The sequence below is a fragment of the Squalius cephalus genome (genome assembly GCF_949319135.1).
Source record: "Squalius cephalus genome assembly, chromosome: 8".
In the NCBI taxonomy this organism is placed as follows: Eukaryota; Metazoa; Chordata; class Actinopteri; order Cypriniformes; family Leuciscidae; genus Squalius; species Squalius cephalus.
In genome coordinates, this window is record NC_137129.1 from 9,404,274 (window position 1) to 9,420,879 (window position 16,606).

The 16,606-nt window shown below is 36.8% G+C and overlaps 1 protein-coding gene across 1 annotated transcript in view; it reads right to left on the reverse strand.

Annotated features, from left to right (window-relative positions):
• gabbr2 (gamma-aminobutyric acid (GABA) B receptor, 2) overlaps window positions 1-12,343 on the reverse strand; it is a 199,542-nt gene extending 187,199 nt beyond the window's left edge. Inside the window, exon 1 of the mRNA XM_079877842.1 lies at window positions 11,520-12,343. Within this exon, the coding sequence (XP_079733968.1) occupies window positions 11,520-11,831 (312 nt within the window). The 5' untranslated portion in view covers window positions 11,832-12,343. The remainder of the gene's footprint in view (window positions 1-11,519) is intronic.
• Between the last annotated feature and the right edge of the window lie 4,263 nt (window positions 12,344-16,606).

Below are 16,606 nucleotides of genomic sequence, written 5' to 3' on the forward strand. Positions count from 1 at the left end.
AAGAATGAACATAGCAGTCTTCATTTACTCCCGTTGTTACTCAAGGATGGATCTGTACTGTTTGTGATCAAGCTTACACTCTCCGGAGCAACAGGCCTAACGTGACTGATCACGGAAGAAATGAAAGTGCGAGCGCGCTCTTTATGACAGCTCTTCGAGTCATTTTACGGATATAAGGTTTACCAGTTTATTTAGCACCCACTGAAAAGGTGTGTATATTTGTTTACTGTTAGTTGTAATGAGTGTTTTGTGTACTTCGCTGTGTATGTTGTTGATAATGAAAGGGAGAGAGAGAGAGAGAGTTTATGGATAAGACTTTAATGCGCACTTCTTATACTATGTTTATTCAGCTCTTACAGAGATTCTCTGGAGTAAAACTAACGCTCATCTTTTGTGTGATGTACAGTAAACTTCACTGAACTCGTCAGTATATTTTGGTCATCATTCGGACGGGTTTTGCTACAGCAGGCTTGTATTAGTGGATAAAAGCAGATGACAAATAAGTTATAACCATAATTAAACTAAACTATACCTGTTCTATGTCCATACAGCATATATTCTCTGGCTCTGTGGGCATTATTGTCCGACTCCGAGTCGAAATGAACACCGCAACTGAGAATTTCTGTTCTGATATTATCAGATGAGATTGTCCTGACTCTGAGCGCGAGCTCATGAGGCTCCGCCCCCTGTGCCGTGCAGCAGCAGTTAATTTGCATTTAAAGGGCACACACTAAAACAGCGCGTTTTTCTGAGCCCCAAAAAATTACAATTTAAACATGCTGTAAAAAATTATCTGTTGGGTATTTTGAGCTAAAACTTCACATACATACTCTGGGGACATCAGAGACTTATTTTACATCTTGTGAAAAGAGTCATAATAGGTGCCCTTTAAGAAATGTGTATTATGCAGTAAAACTCAAGCAATATGTCAGTAAATATGTTAATGGCTACTATATGATACTATACTATATTATTATGGATTATAGATTATACTTAGTATACATGTATAAATAAATGGATTTTAAATACATTTTGGTATAGGTTTTTTTCACTAGGGAAGCTTTGTGCTTTTTTACTTCTGATATGAAACAAAGTCTCAGCTTTCAAATTCTGTCATTTTTATTACGAAATTCATATAATAAATACCGTGTTAGCACTCTTTAATGTAGCGTGATGGAACATGAACTGATCATCAATTCCACTTTACTACTAGTTACAGCACAAATTAAACAAGAATAACCATGAGAAGGTGTTGAAAGATACAGTACAACTTACTGAAATCCGTATCATGTCACGTGTAATCGCTCAACCGGTGTTTCAACCGCGTTGATAAAACAGCTTGAAAACAATGTCACATAACTCTAGAGAGTATGCACTATATTGCATATTCATTGTAATTTTACTTAACCTGCTCTTCAATATTTAATGTATTTTCTGAATTAATTTGTCATGTTTTTAACAGCCACCATTTAAATGTTTATATTTGAAAGAAAATGGGTAGAAACAATTATGTCATTAAAATGTTATTATTATAACATTATTATTATAAAAAAAAACTTAGCATTTAAAAGCAAGTAGCCTACAATTTTATAATGATGCACCAACTGGGGTTCCCTGTGTAGGCAAGCTTGTGAATCTAATCAAATCGTGACATTTGTGTCAATGCCCAGCCCTAGGTTTTGGTTTCACGTGACCCCCATTAGATGCATTCTTAGAGGGCATTTACATATGAACCATTCTTGACAAAGGAAGTTAGATCAAGTGCAGAATCCTGGGGTCTCAAGTGTCTCAAGATGTTTTAGACTATATTAGTTTGGACCCAGATGCAGGATTTGCAGTGGTACTTGCCAGCATCTGCCTGTGGACCACCACATTGCACAGCTGTGACCAGACCATCCGTCCATCCCAAGAGACACACATCCCATGGGCTTGCTTACACCATTTATGCACATACACAGACACACACACATTTTGTCTGTGCATCAGTGGCTCCTTCTTTGCTGTCCAGGAATTACACAGGATTTAATGTAATTAGAGGACTGACAAGGGCAAACTTTACGCTTATTACTCAGCGCTCGCCCCTGGAGAAAGAAAGCATTCACATGGCATTTGGCCAATCTCAAAAGGCAAAATCTAAATCCTCTCTTTCAGTTTGTTTACAGTTAGAAACATACATTAAGTGTCAAAATTTATATAGATGTGTTTTTCATATTGTCCATTTATTTGCATGCAATATTATTATGAAAAAACACACAGATCAGTGCTTATATCCATCTAGAAATCATCTAGAAATAGAACGTCTAAAAAATCTTTTTCTCTCCGTTTTGGCCTTTTGAGACATTTCAATGTGAATGAGAAACTTTTGGAAAACGCTTGAAAATGCCAGTGTGGACGGAGAGCGTTTTGAAAGCCGTATTAACGTAGACATAGCATGAGATGAATCTCATGCGTTCAGACGTGCTCTTGGACAAACCACACTCAAAATAACTGTGTGGGAGGGTCGAGGTCTGACGTTCATCAGTTCAGTTTCGACCAGAAGCCAGACTCTAGCTGTGTCCATTTTTCCCACAGCGTTTTGGAGGGCAGAGAGAAAAATCAGCTTGGAAGCGTCCCCACCCCCAGTTCTCCTCTTCTGGCATCCAATCAGTCCCTTTCCTCACTGCCTTCAGCAGCAAAAACAATCACTGGCAAACATTTGTTTTGCATTTATGGTACAAGTCCAGTACCTTTTAAAACGCTTGCAAATTTAGCCAGCCAGACAATCAAAGAAATGGATGCCACCGCTAAAAACAGCTACGGAATGTGTCCGATTGAGCATGTCCATGTGTACAATACTAAATATTAAGGAACTAATGCAGTTTGTTTTTGCACCAAAAATAAAGCATCTAGTCAAAAACACAACTCAATAATTCTAGGATTACAGCTCTAAAATAATCCATAATACCAACCAACATGCTTTGAAACACAGTTTACGGTTAAACATAGTTTTTGAAGAATATGGTTAAAAGCAGACACCAGTGTTAATTTCGTTGACGAATAATTTTCGCCATTATTTTCGTCAACGACATTTTTTCACAGACGAAAAGGAGATGATAACTAAATAAAAACTAGCTTTGAATGACAAAAACTATGACGAAAATCTATTGACATTTTCGTCAACGAATAAAAACTAGACGAAAATGTTAGATAGTGACGATTTGGGAAGCAATCCAGTCTGATGTCCTGCATTTGTGGTAGATGCGCTGCATGCGCACAATTGTACTGTGACGTGATCTACCCAGCGGCACACGAGTTGGCATGCGCTGCATGTCTCATAAAATGAAAAAATGAAAATGAAAAAAAAAATGAAATGACGATCTGAATAAGAGTGACGACGCAAAAAAAGAGCTATATTCGGTACGGTTTTCCGAAGCGTGCAGCCATTCACATAGACACCTATACAGCGCGCGAGTACAGAATTGAGCTCTCTTTCCTGTCTGAATGGACAAATACACACAAATATTATGTCTAAATGTCCGTTTTGGAGAGTATTCACGTAAATTATGTCGGTTATGTCTTAAACAGTTGTGAGTGTATCTATGTGCATGTCATTGGACATGAACCGATGTCTTAAAGTGACAGTGGTTAATAAACCTAATGCGGTCTGTGTCCTTAATATTGATCAAGCAACAAAAGAAAAAGAGAAAAGCATTCACTGCTCGTTAATAGCTTTAATAAGGATTAATTATATTTAATTCATACAAATAAATATGTCTGCTTGAAAGAATAGAGAATGATCTATGCAAGTAGTTATAAAGAATTCATATATCATTCATTGAAAAAAAAGACTGTTCTACTTTAGGAAAAGTGGTTTTATTTCATTTTAAGATATTTTTTAAGTTACAGTAGTTAAATCTGTATCTGTATTGCACGTTCAAACTTTAAAATCATTCATATTAGCAGGTTAATATATGTTTTCTCCGGGAGTATATGGGTTTGGAAATTTTTGAGAATTTCTAAATAAATGCATTTAAATTGAAACCCATTATATTTTAGTCTACTGTAGATTTAGTCGACTAAAATCTTATTGTATTTCGTCGACTAAAACTAGACTAAAACAATTCAGATGACTAAAATATGACTAAAACTAAATGGCATTTTAGTCAAAAGACTATGACTAAAACTAAATCAAAATTTGCTGTCAAAAGGAACACTGGCAGACACTTGCATTATTTATTCCCATTAAAGAAAGTTAGTGTAAAGTCAACATTTAATGGCATTCATTTACTTTAGTAATACAACACTTCTGAGCGAAACAGGATATTCATCACAAGAAAATGTAGGTTGGGACTTTTATCCATCGGAAATTGACTGGATCACTGTTGAGAAGGCTTTTTGACTGGGACGTGGAGGATGAAGGTCAAGTTCACTCACACAAGCATCTTGATGCATCTTAATAGTAATGTGTCTTTCTACATTTTGAATAAAAGTGCAGTTAATGGGCTTGAAACGAACCTGGCTGCCTGGCCTGCCTACTCTGACAGCAAATACCATGTTATTGTGCTTAAAAACCTTTTCAGCATCATACTGCATGGTGACCTGAGTCCTTGAAATGTGAACGACTTGGTCAGGGAGCAGCGGAAAAGAATAACGACTAGAATAACTGCTGGCTATGAGTGTGACTCACTAAAAGGTCAGCAATTAGAGGCCAGTTTCAAAATTCAACAATAAACATCGACTTTTAGTTAAACAACAAAAAAAGATGCTTTATAAGTGAAGTAATACATCAGCCAAAATGCATTAAATTATACAGCAGGTCAACCTACGACTCATCATTTAGACACATGACCTCTAGACCTCTGAAGTATGAAGCCCAGGCCCTCGGTTTATCAGCATGCAAAACAAAAAAAGCACTTGGCTGCAGCAGTTTAAAGCCATAGAATTATAGCATGAGTTTGACAAAATACTGAATTCAGGCTCCAATATCTCTATTATTCTCCCTCACTGTCTAATAAATAAATAAAGGCCTCGATAGGGATATGCTCACTTTAAACCAGTTAGTGCTCATTTGCTACACTGTACTTCATAAAAGTCAGAAGAAATCACAACAGGATCCAATGGAAGTATTTTAGGTGTAAAATAAAAATAATAATAATTGAATGCAGTGTAATGTGTCCTTGTTTCAATGTAATTATATATTTTATTAGTATTTAGTATTAAGTAATATTAATAACTATATGGTTTGGTATGGTATAGAAATTACTAAATGGTTAGGGTTAGGATTATGGGTTACACTTTATTTTAAGGTGTCATTGTTACAGTGTAATTATATATTTAAGTACTGAATAATATTAATTAACTACAGTAGATGTACTTACTATAGGGATAGGGTAGGATTAGGGTTTGATTTAGGGTTAGTTGCATGTAATTTTGCCTAATTTACTGTTATTACTATGGTAAGTACATGTAACATATGTAACACGGACACTGTAAAATAAAGTGTTACCGGATTATGGTTTAGGGTTAGTTGCATGCGTAATTTACAATTATTACTACAGTAGGTGCATGTAACATATGTAACATGGACAGACACTGTACAATAAAAGTGTTCCCATACAGTATTATAAACACATTATATACAGTACACACACACACACACACACACACACACACACACACATACATATACATATATATATATATATATACAGTGCAATGCATAAGTTAATACACCCATGCTAAAGTTGACTAAACAGAGGAATAAAAAATCATATTTTGGAAATTGAACTTAATGCCTTAATTTAAAAAATTAGGAAAAATCCAACCTTTTAGGACACTCATTTTCTTTGTGAATGAATAATGTATCGTAAATAAATAAATGTTCTTCCTTAAAATACATGGTGCATAAGTGTGTACACCCCTATGTTAAATTCCCATAGAGGCAGGCAGATTTTTATTTTTAAGTATTTTTTTTTTATTGGCATGGTTTTATTTCAGTTAGCCTAAAAGCTAGTTTGATTTGCATTGAGAGATGATCTTATGGAAAGTACTCCATGCCAATCTCTAGGTATGGTGAATGCTATGTGATGATGTGGGGCTATTTTAATTCCAAAGGCCAAGGGAACTTTATCAGGATGCATAGTATCCTAAAAATTAATTAAAAAAAATACTTAAAAATAAAAATCTGCCTGCCTCTATGGGAATTTAACATAGGGGTGTACACACTTATGCACCATGTATTTTAAGGAAGAACATTTATTTATTTACGATACATTATTCATTCACAAAGAAAATTGGTGTCCTAAAAGGTTGGATTTTTCCTAATTTTTTAAATTAAGGCATTAAGTTCAATTTCCAAAATATGATTTTTTATTCCTCTTTTTAGTCAACTTTAGCATGGGTGTATTAACTTATGCATTGCACTGTATATGTAAATATACAGAATCTCATTACATCACAATCCAATAATTTTGTAGTTGTGATAGTTTATTTTTTTTTCCCACCAAATATGAATATTTCTTGCCATGAGAATATTGTTACAGTATTGTTAGGTAAAATATCACAGCAGCTTTAAATATCAGTTGTACTACTAAATATATAATTTAAACAAATTTCAATCAATTAAAAAGTAGAGATATAAATGTTCAAACACACATATACTATGTCATTTTAAAACACATTACAGTTTAATTTAACATAAGCTATTATGGCAATGCTTTTTAGAAAAAATGTAACTCGTTGCGACAACACGACAAGATGCTTTACATAAGCTTGAGGCTCTTGGTGTTTTGAGAATAACAGAAATGTATGGCAAGGGCTCAGAGCTCTGCAAGGGTCCCTGCACTCTGTGTGCAAATCTGACAAGATGCATTTGCTCCTCCGTGAGGCGTAAGCTCCAGTGATATCTGAACGCATGACACCAGGGTGGTAGGATGAGCTGGGCTCAAAGAGGTCAAGAGTATATTGACTTCAATAGAGTCAAGCCCACTTGTCAAGCCCACATGAAAGCCCTTGCCTAATCCATATGAAATGAGCGGTTTAGTCCAAATATTCTGGAGACTTGATCACTTTATATGATGAACAGATTGATTTTAGGATTTTAATTTTAGATTGGAAATTTTATTCACATATAAACATTGATCAGCAAACATACAGTAAACAGAAGTTCAACCATACTTGCTTGATGTGTAAGAACAAACCTCATTGGTTCTTGCATAAGCTCAAACGTGCTGCGTAACACGAGAATGAACCTCATTGGTTCTCACACGTCAACCAAGCATGCTTGAGTTTCCATTTATCAGAACTGATGTGTGCATTGATGAATGTTTATATGTGAATTAAAGCCTAAATTAAATATGTTCATCATATAAAGTGATTGAGTCTCTTCAGAAAATTTTGACAAAATTACTCAATTCATATGGATTAGTTTTAGTATCTCTTTATGAGCTTTTTGAAGCGTCAAAGTGGTAGTTGCGTAGCTGTCAATTGAGGGACAGAAAGCTCTCAGATTTCATTCAAATATCTTTATTTGTGTTCCTGAAGATGACAAAAAGTCTTATGGGTTTGGAAAGACATGAGGATGAGTAAATGATGACAGAATGTTCATTTTTGGGTGAACTATCCCTTTAACAAGTGGATAGTCAGAGCATCAGAAGGTCTGGGATCTTTTTTTCTCTTTTCTTTTACTGAAACACTTTGAGGGGCAATTGTTCAAGTCAGAGCCTCTACTACCTCCATTAGAGCAATAAGGACTGTTCCTTATTGCTCTAATGGAGGTAGTAGAGGCTCTGACTCGGTTTAGTCTGAAGCAAATTCATTTCTCTAAATGTGAATTATTGAATCCACATTTATAACAATTATATACCACAAAGAAGAAGAAAAATTTAAAGGAGAAAGACCCGAAAGATATGTGACTATGCAGGTAAATAACCACTACAACAGACACGAGTTGAGCCCTTTTCAGGATAATTGCACAACAAAAGTAAATCAATGCTTTTTTCTATCTCTACTTGTGGCTCGCTCACTATTTTAGTTGATGAAAACTACTCAAGGCAAACAATATCATTTACCACAGATGAAAGCAGACCCCTACAAAAACGATGGACATCCTGCTGTCTGGAGCACGGTCTGAAACCGTGACCTTTAGTACAACTAATGATATGCTTGAATCCACTGAAGATACTGAGGTGGTCCATCGCAGTGCAAATGTTACGTGGGCTTCTTTTTTTAATTTCACTCCAGATCTTTCAAGTGTATCTGTGAAAGGCTAAGCGCTGTAGGCACAGCCAGCAGCACCCAGGCGGAGGCGAGCGGATGGGTTCTGCCTGCCTGGGGATGCGTTGAGAGGGGATAAAGGGATAAAGAGCCTCTGCTCTGGGACTGATTACTTACATCTGCCCTGTTAAATCCTCAAATGCATACGCACTGCTACTACTGTTTGCTTTGTTTACTGTTTGCGAGTGTCATCATGTCAGTGTGTGTGCACAGGTTTGGCTATACTTGTGATGGCCAGATGTTTGAAACTGCTGCACGCCACAAATACAATGAAACATAAACTATCGTAAACTATCTTGTGAGGCCATCTAAAGTGGTCATCACTATTAAAAGGTTCATAAGTCTGCCAAAATCAGACAAATCGCTTTAGTTCTCTTGATAGCAAAAGTTTTATGTGAGGGCTACATTTAGCAAACACCACCACCACATGTTCTCACTAAAATAGCTAAAAACTGATGGTTGAAAAATGGGGGGGGGATGGGTATTGTAATGTAACTAAACCAGATATATCAGAATATATCATGGACATCAGACCTTTAAACCTTAAGTTGTAAAATGATATCTACAGTGCTATGCATAAGTTTAGACACCCATGCTAAAGTTGACTAAAAAGAGGAATAAAAAATCATCTTTTGGAAATTGAACTTAATGCCTTAATTAAAAAAATTAGGAAAAATCCAACCTTTAAGGACACCAATTTTCTTTGTGAATGAATAATGTATCGTAAATAAATAAATGTTCTTCCTTAAAATACAGGGTGCATAAGTTTGGACACCCCTATGTTAAATTCCCATAGAGGCAGGCAGATTTTTATTTTTAAAGGCCAGTTACTTCATGGATCCAGGATACTATGCATCCTGATAAAGTTCCCTTGGCCTTTGGAACTAAAATAGCCTCACATCATCACATAGCCTTCACCATACCTAGAGATTGACATGGAGTACTTTCCATAAGATCATCTCTCAATGCAAATCAAACCAGCTATTAGGCTAACTGAAATAAAACCATGCCAATCTCTAGGTATGGTGAAGGCTATGTGATGATGTGGGGCTATTTTAATTCCAAAGGCCAAGGGAACTTTATCAGGATGCATAGTATCCTGGCTCCATGAAGTAACTGGCCTTTAAAAATAAAAATCTGCCTGCCTCTATGGGAATTTAACATAGGGGTGTCCAAACTTATGCACCCTGTATTTTAAGGAAGAACATTTATTTATTTACGATACATTATTCATCCACAAAGAAAATTGGTGTCCTTAAAGGTTGGATTTTTCCTAATTTTTTTAATTAAGGCATTAAGTTCAATTTCCAAAAGATGATTTTTTATTCCTCTTTTTAGTCAACTTTAGCAGGGGTGTCTAAACTTACGCACAGCACTGTATAAAATTAGATTTTCTATATAAACTGGCTTTACAAGAGTTGCACAATTTTTAATGTACAAACGCCAGTGATAAGTCTGTCATTCACCCTTGCATATACACCAAGTGTTCCAGTGGCCTATTCTCATTTACATAAATACACTAATGCATGCATGCATGATTACTTCTTAGATCTTGTTAAATTACACGTTAGATTAACGGATGTCTGAACTGAAATCTGTTCATCTTGCTGCTGTAAAAATAAGCTGCCAACTATATTCAGCTCATTATGACTGTTACGGAGTGTGAAAGAATATTACTTAAATCCTTTCAGATGCATGAATTCATCATGTCCAAATCAAAGCAACAATGTGTGTTTGTTAGAAGAAACAGTTTTGTTTAACAAAATGCTGGTAAATCAATATGACAATCAATGCACGATAGATTGCTAAAGCTTCACCGGACATCAGAGGTCATGGACCTTCATCTCAAATGATCCAGCTTAAAGCATATGCAGAGCATGTAGCGACAGTCTGTTTAAAATCTAGTGAGATAGCTTCCACAGATATTTTAACGCCTTGGTAATTTACACTTTGATAATTACGCAAACATCTAGCTTCCCATTTTCCCGCGCTTTTTAATTTCCCTGTTGTAACACATGAAAATATGGTGATAAATACTGATTGATTAACTTCTCGTCTCCCCAGGTTGTCACACCACCATAAATAGTAGATTGTGAGGTCCAAAAAGTGCCTTGAGCACAAAGGAGTAATTTTCACATTTCCTCAGTTGTTACTGTCATCAAAAAACCCAAAAAGAGCATGAAATTTAATATACTCTTTATTAAAATAATTGCCTGTGGGCCTACTCTTTGCCCAGAGTTATTTATTGGGTCAGTTAGTCATAAGATTTACTGAGTTCTCATTAACTAAGCCAAAATGACAATATATGTTATCAGTGCCGCAAAACTATAAACTACAGTATCTTGTCATACTAAAAGATCTTTCTTATAGGTTGGATTTACATCGATTTGACAGCATCAAGGACAACGAGTAACAAAAGGTTCAATCAATCCCATTCACTAATCAATAAACGTTCGTTCCATTTGGTATTACTGATACTTAAAATTTGTATGAAGTTACTCAAAATTTGTATTCATCCTCGAATACGTTTGGCCACGAATAGGAAAAAAAGCCGGTTAAATTAATTACTGCCATCTTCAGGTATAAGGAAAAATAACACTACCCTGCTGAAAAAAACACACATCTTAAACCAGCCTAAAATACTTTGTTGGTTTTAGCTGGTCTCTTCAGGCCAGTCTATTTGTTCTTGGGCACTTTCAGTTTGTCAGGCTAGGAGACCAGCATAAACCAGGTAAGACCAGCACACCATCTTAGGCTGGTTTATGCTGTTTTTTCCCCCAGCAGAGTTTAAAAACGGACCTCTAATAATAGCAAGTAAAATATTCTCTTGCATGGTCCAGTTTACCTGAATTAACAGGTTTGTGTACAAGCTTTCAGCTGAATTTCTAGCAGATGCAGAATTGAGAGTGCTGAATAAAACAGCCACAAACCACATTCAAAATTAAGAGTAATACTGATAAATTCATGAAAATGATCAAGAGAATTGATTTTCTCTAGGTAACTGATCCACGATGTAAGAAAACATGCAGCACTTAATGCACGAGCTACTGGCACGTGCGCAGCTCATCAAGACTATGCAACACCTGTACACTTCGCAAACACAAACTTGACCGGTTTTGCCTCATCCAGACATCTGATAGAAAACAATCGCTGGACATTGCACAAACCCCAGAAAAATCGCGCTTTCCACATGAGCGCGCGCCGAACGCACACTGCCCGCAGTTTACCCCCGCAACATGCACGTACACGTCAATGTAAGCATTTACCTCGGTGTCGTAGATTTCGGTGATGAGTGAGAAGGAGTACCGCTTGGACTCGCGGATGTGCTGGATGGCCAGTTGAACGGCCGGCTCGATGCCTTGACTAATGCTGCTCATCAGCGCTGATTCATTCATCGGCATCAGGACCATGATGGGCAACTTCTCACCATCCGTCTTGTACCAGTTGTTGTCCAGGCCGTGCCTTGTGTAATCGTTGCAAACCTTCGCCAATGCAGGTTGAAATCCCCAGACGGACAGGAGTAGGCATCCCGACAGAAAGATCATTTCACATCTGCAGTCCCTCCGGGACGGAGCCATGCTACCGAACAACTGAGATCCACCTTCTCACTGTCCTGGCATCGCAGTCTTTAGGTTCCTCTTGGATGCTGCGATCAGTCAACGAGAAAAGACATGATATGCAATAGTACAGGCTCACGCGCACTCGATCTTGAGAGTACAAATGATGCGTAAAACCAGAGGGTGTCCAGTCGCAGGGGTTATAAACCGAGCTGCTTCCCCTGTTAGTGTTCAGCACAGGTCCTATCCTACCCAATCCTTCCTTTCACCTCCAATAGAGCACCAAAATGCGCACATCACAATCAACCGCCTGTGCGTTACGCAGAGGTGCGCGCGCTCTGATTTGAGTCAACCGCTATAGCGAATGTAAATGTAACAGCCGAATATATTCCAAGCAGTTGAGGAGTTGCACCCCGATGTGGAAAGCGCATAGGTGAGGTTGCGGAGGGCGAGCCCTGGTATGTAAAAGCAATCCGAGTGAGGATATCCGTGCGAGTCCGATGCTGCTGCTTCGGCGGATGCGCTTCAGGTCTTTCGCGCGCTGGCTGCGCTGTGCATGTATGCGTGCGCGCGTGTGTGAGCGCGCCCGACACAGGCAGAAAACATTCTCCACACCGAGCGATATTTGCACAAAAAAACAAACGACCGACAGACCGACAAGGGAGCTGTTCACTCGTAACGCTTTCAATTCAATACTGTCTCCTCTGATGAAGTATGTCAGATAAATTGCCCACCTGAGCCCAATAGAGTCCTTTTTAAAATATGTATTCAGAACATAAACATAACTGGAGCGGCGTCGAGTGTCACATAAGCTAGTTTTAAAGATTCATCCGTGCGCAAAGAGTTGACACCTTACAATTAACTCAAATCATATTTCACATTGTTTTTTGGCCATCGACAGCAAAAAAAATAAACACTGCCACCTAGCTATAACAGCCCCGTATGTGAATAAAGTTCACTTTTCTCTCAAGTTATTGAGCCTCTAATAAATATGCGCCTCTCGGGTATTTAGAGTTCAGCTAGATGTGTTTTGCAATTGAAAATTAAAACATGCAGCAAATTTCAAAACACAGTAGTAATGATGATGCTACTCACCGGAAGTCACCTCTGACTGAAGACACGCGAGATTAGGCCAATTTCAACGTTTCTGTCCGAGGTGCTGAAAAGCACCAAATCTGCGTGCCTTTGCTTACTGTCAGCATGAGATTACAATGTGTCACATAATAAACAGAAAAACAACATACTTCTGCAATACTACTTGAATTTAAATTATTGTAAATGATACGTTTTTGTGTACTGTAGCCTACTTTGTGTACTTTGTGTCAGTGAGAACTCACGTGAACTCGACCATTGATGAAGACTGTTCTGTTGGTATGTAGGTCTGTATAGAATAAATATAATCCTGGACATAGCCTGATACATTCACCATATTGTTTTTTGTGCATGCATACTGTGTATTAAGGAGGTTCACATATTTATATGTGCCCTGCAGTATGACATGCTGTACTATTTTAAACATCATTTTCTGTTTTTTTATTTTATTTTATTTTTTATTCATACATGCCATTTTTCATGAGTTAATATTAAGTATGAGACTACATGGAATATTAATACTTATAAAATTTGAATTGTTACACCAGCAGGACTATTTAAGTGAACTGCAAAAAAAGCTGAAAGGTGACTACGAATGGTGAAGATAGATAGATAGATAGATAGATAGATAGATAGATAGATAGATAGATAGATAGATAGATAGATAGATAGATAGATAGATAGATAGATAGATAGATAGATAGATAGATAGATCATAAAACAGCCCAGCACCAGAGTGCACCATCAGCTTATTGGTAAAGTGATGGTAAACTCTTATCTTACTGGTTCAAGCATTATACTTAGATCCTATACTTAGCCTTATGGCTTTGTTCGCCACTGTCTGTGTATTACTTTCTGTTGTGTGATTTCTAAATGAAGAAATAGGTCAAGTTGTTGTCCCATCTGTTTGCTTTATGCGAGACACCTCCCTCCTTTCTGCTAGAGAATATGATAAGAAACTCAAGCACAAATGTGGCGGATTAAAATACAGGGACAGTCAGAAAGTGGGAAGATCAAGCCAAACGATTGTAGTTATTACAATTTAAAATAACAGTTTCATATTTAAATACATTTTAAAGTGTAATTTATTAATGTGATGCAGTGTCTCATGATCCTTCAGAAATCATTCTAATACGGTGATTTGGTGCTAAAAAAATATTTGAATTATTATCGATGTTAAAAACAGTTGTGCTGTTTCATATTTTTGTGGAACTGCAAAACATGTTTAAAGATTCTTTAAAGGATCAAAAGAACAGAATTTATTTGAAATAGAAATATTTTGTTTATGAAAAAAGTCTTTACTGTCACATTTGATCAATTTAATGCTCCCTTGCTGAATTGAAGTATTAATAGAAATTAAGAAAATCTTACTGACCCCAAGTTTTGACTTCAACTATATATTGCAAGATAGAATGAACATATTGTTAGACAATAGTTTAAATGTACAGTATTTTATATACTCAGATGGAAAACAGCATAGATACACAATTATCCTTTGTTATATCAACTTATACTGTACATCTTATGCATCTGAATGTCAACTTTGTGGTGACGTCTCTAAGAACCTGGATTCATTTATGCCCAGAAGATCCTGTGAAGTCAACACTTGATGCAGGTGAACACACAGCTATCTGCCAACTTGCCACACACACACACAGTCCTGTCTGACATGTCTCCACTTAATAGAGATTAATGGGACAGCCTGAGGACATTCTTCAGTGCTGCACTGACAATGCATTCCTGCTGGATGCATCCTGAATTTTGAATGTCAGATATTCAAAACAGCGGAAATGAAAAATGAAGCCTTATGAAGTAGCCATGCCACAAGATCTCTCCAAGTCTAGCCATTTATTAAGGAAATTGTACCATAAAATGTTATCAGATTATCTGTAAGTGATAATCATTTCAACAAATATTAATTAAAACATTTGATTTATGGCATGCCATTTCTTCAGAGTAACAGAATCAGGAATCAGGAAAATGTAAAGTTTAAAAAGTTTGGTGTCAGTAAAACTTTTTTTTTAATTATTGCTTTTATTAAAGCAAGGATGCATTAAATTGATCAAAACTGTCAATAAATGCAGCTGTAATATTACAAAAGATTTATATTTCAAATAAATGCTGGTCTTTTGGAATTTCAATTGATCAAAGAATCCTGAAAAAAAATCACCATATTTTCCAAAAGATATGAAGCAACACAACTGTTTGTAACTTTAATAATAATTATATTTTATTTGTATTTGTATTTTGAACAAAAAAAAGTACATAGTGTAGCCTACCATTAACAATATGCCCTTTATAGCACTATAACTATTTTTTACACACTCAAGTGTCACCTGAGCAGTGTCATTCTGGGTGAAAATCAGAAATTTTTCTCTTAAGAGGAGCTCTGGCAAAAGTCAATGCAGCTGAGCACAGGCTCAAATTACAGTGGTCTTGCTCTGGTGAATACTCTATGAGCTGCTAAAGCCATTCTGTAGGCCTCATACCTTTTCTCTGTAATTCCCCCGGTAAGACAGCTTCCGTCTCTGGGGAAGTCTATTAGGGTTAGTAAATAGCAGCAATGTGATAAATATTAGAACCTCATTGTGTAAGAAACATAGGAGGAACGGAATCCGACGGCAAATAGTTCAGCTGTCGAAATCCGTTCCCTCACCCCAATGATGAGAGATGTTGATGTATTGGCTTAAAATATGCTTATTCTATTGGAGATTAACTTGCATCAGTTTAATTTTTTTATTAATTTTTTTGCCTTTTATTATGATAGGAAAGTATAGTATCAAGAAAGTTCGACGACCCGGGACTTGAACTCTGGTCGCCCAAAGCTAAAAAAAAAAGCAATGTCAGGGCACTGACCACTAGGTTATTGAGGTTAATAATTTGGTGCTATCTGATAAATATTAGAACCCCAATGTGTAAGAAACATAGGGGGAACGGAATCCGACGGCAAATTGCTCAGCTGTAGAAATCCGTTCCCCCACCCCAATGATGAGAGATGTTGATGTACTGGATTAAAATATTCTTATTCTATTCTGTGTGTGGATGGAGCTTAAACAGCATCAATTTGATAAATATTTGAACCTCATTGTGTAAGAAACATAGGGAGAACAGAATCCGACGGCAAAAAAAAACAGCTGTCGGAATCCGTTCCCCCACTCCCATTATGAGAGGTGTTGATGTAATGGCTTAAAAATGCTGATTCCATTTTGTGTGTGGATGGAGCATAATTTGCATCAGTTTAAAGAATTGTTTGTTTTTTTGCCTTTTATCATGATAGGACAGTATACTATCAAGAAAGTTCGACAACCCGGGACTTGAACTCGGGTCGCCCAAAGCTAAAAAAATAACAATGTCACAGGACTAACCACTAGGCTTTTGAGGCATATAACTTAATGCAATATGATAAGTATTACAACCTCATTGTGTAAGAAACATAGGGGGAACGAAATCCGACGGCAAATAGTTCAGCTGTCGAAATCCGTTCCCCCACCCCAATGATGAGAGATGCTGATGTATTGGGTTAAAATATGCTTATTCTATTCTGTGTGTGGATGGAGCTTAAACAGCATCAATTTGATAAATATTACAACCTCATTGTGTAAGAAACATGGGGGGAACGGAATCCGACGGCAAATAGTTCAGCTGTCGAAATCCATTCCCCCACCCCAATGATGAGATATATTGATGTATCGGCTTAAAATATG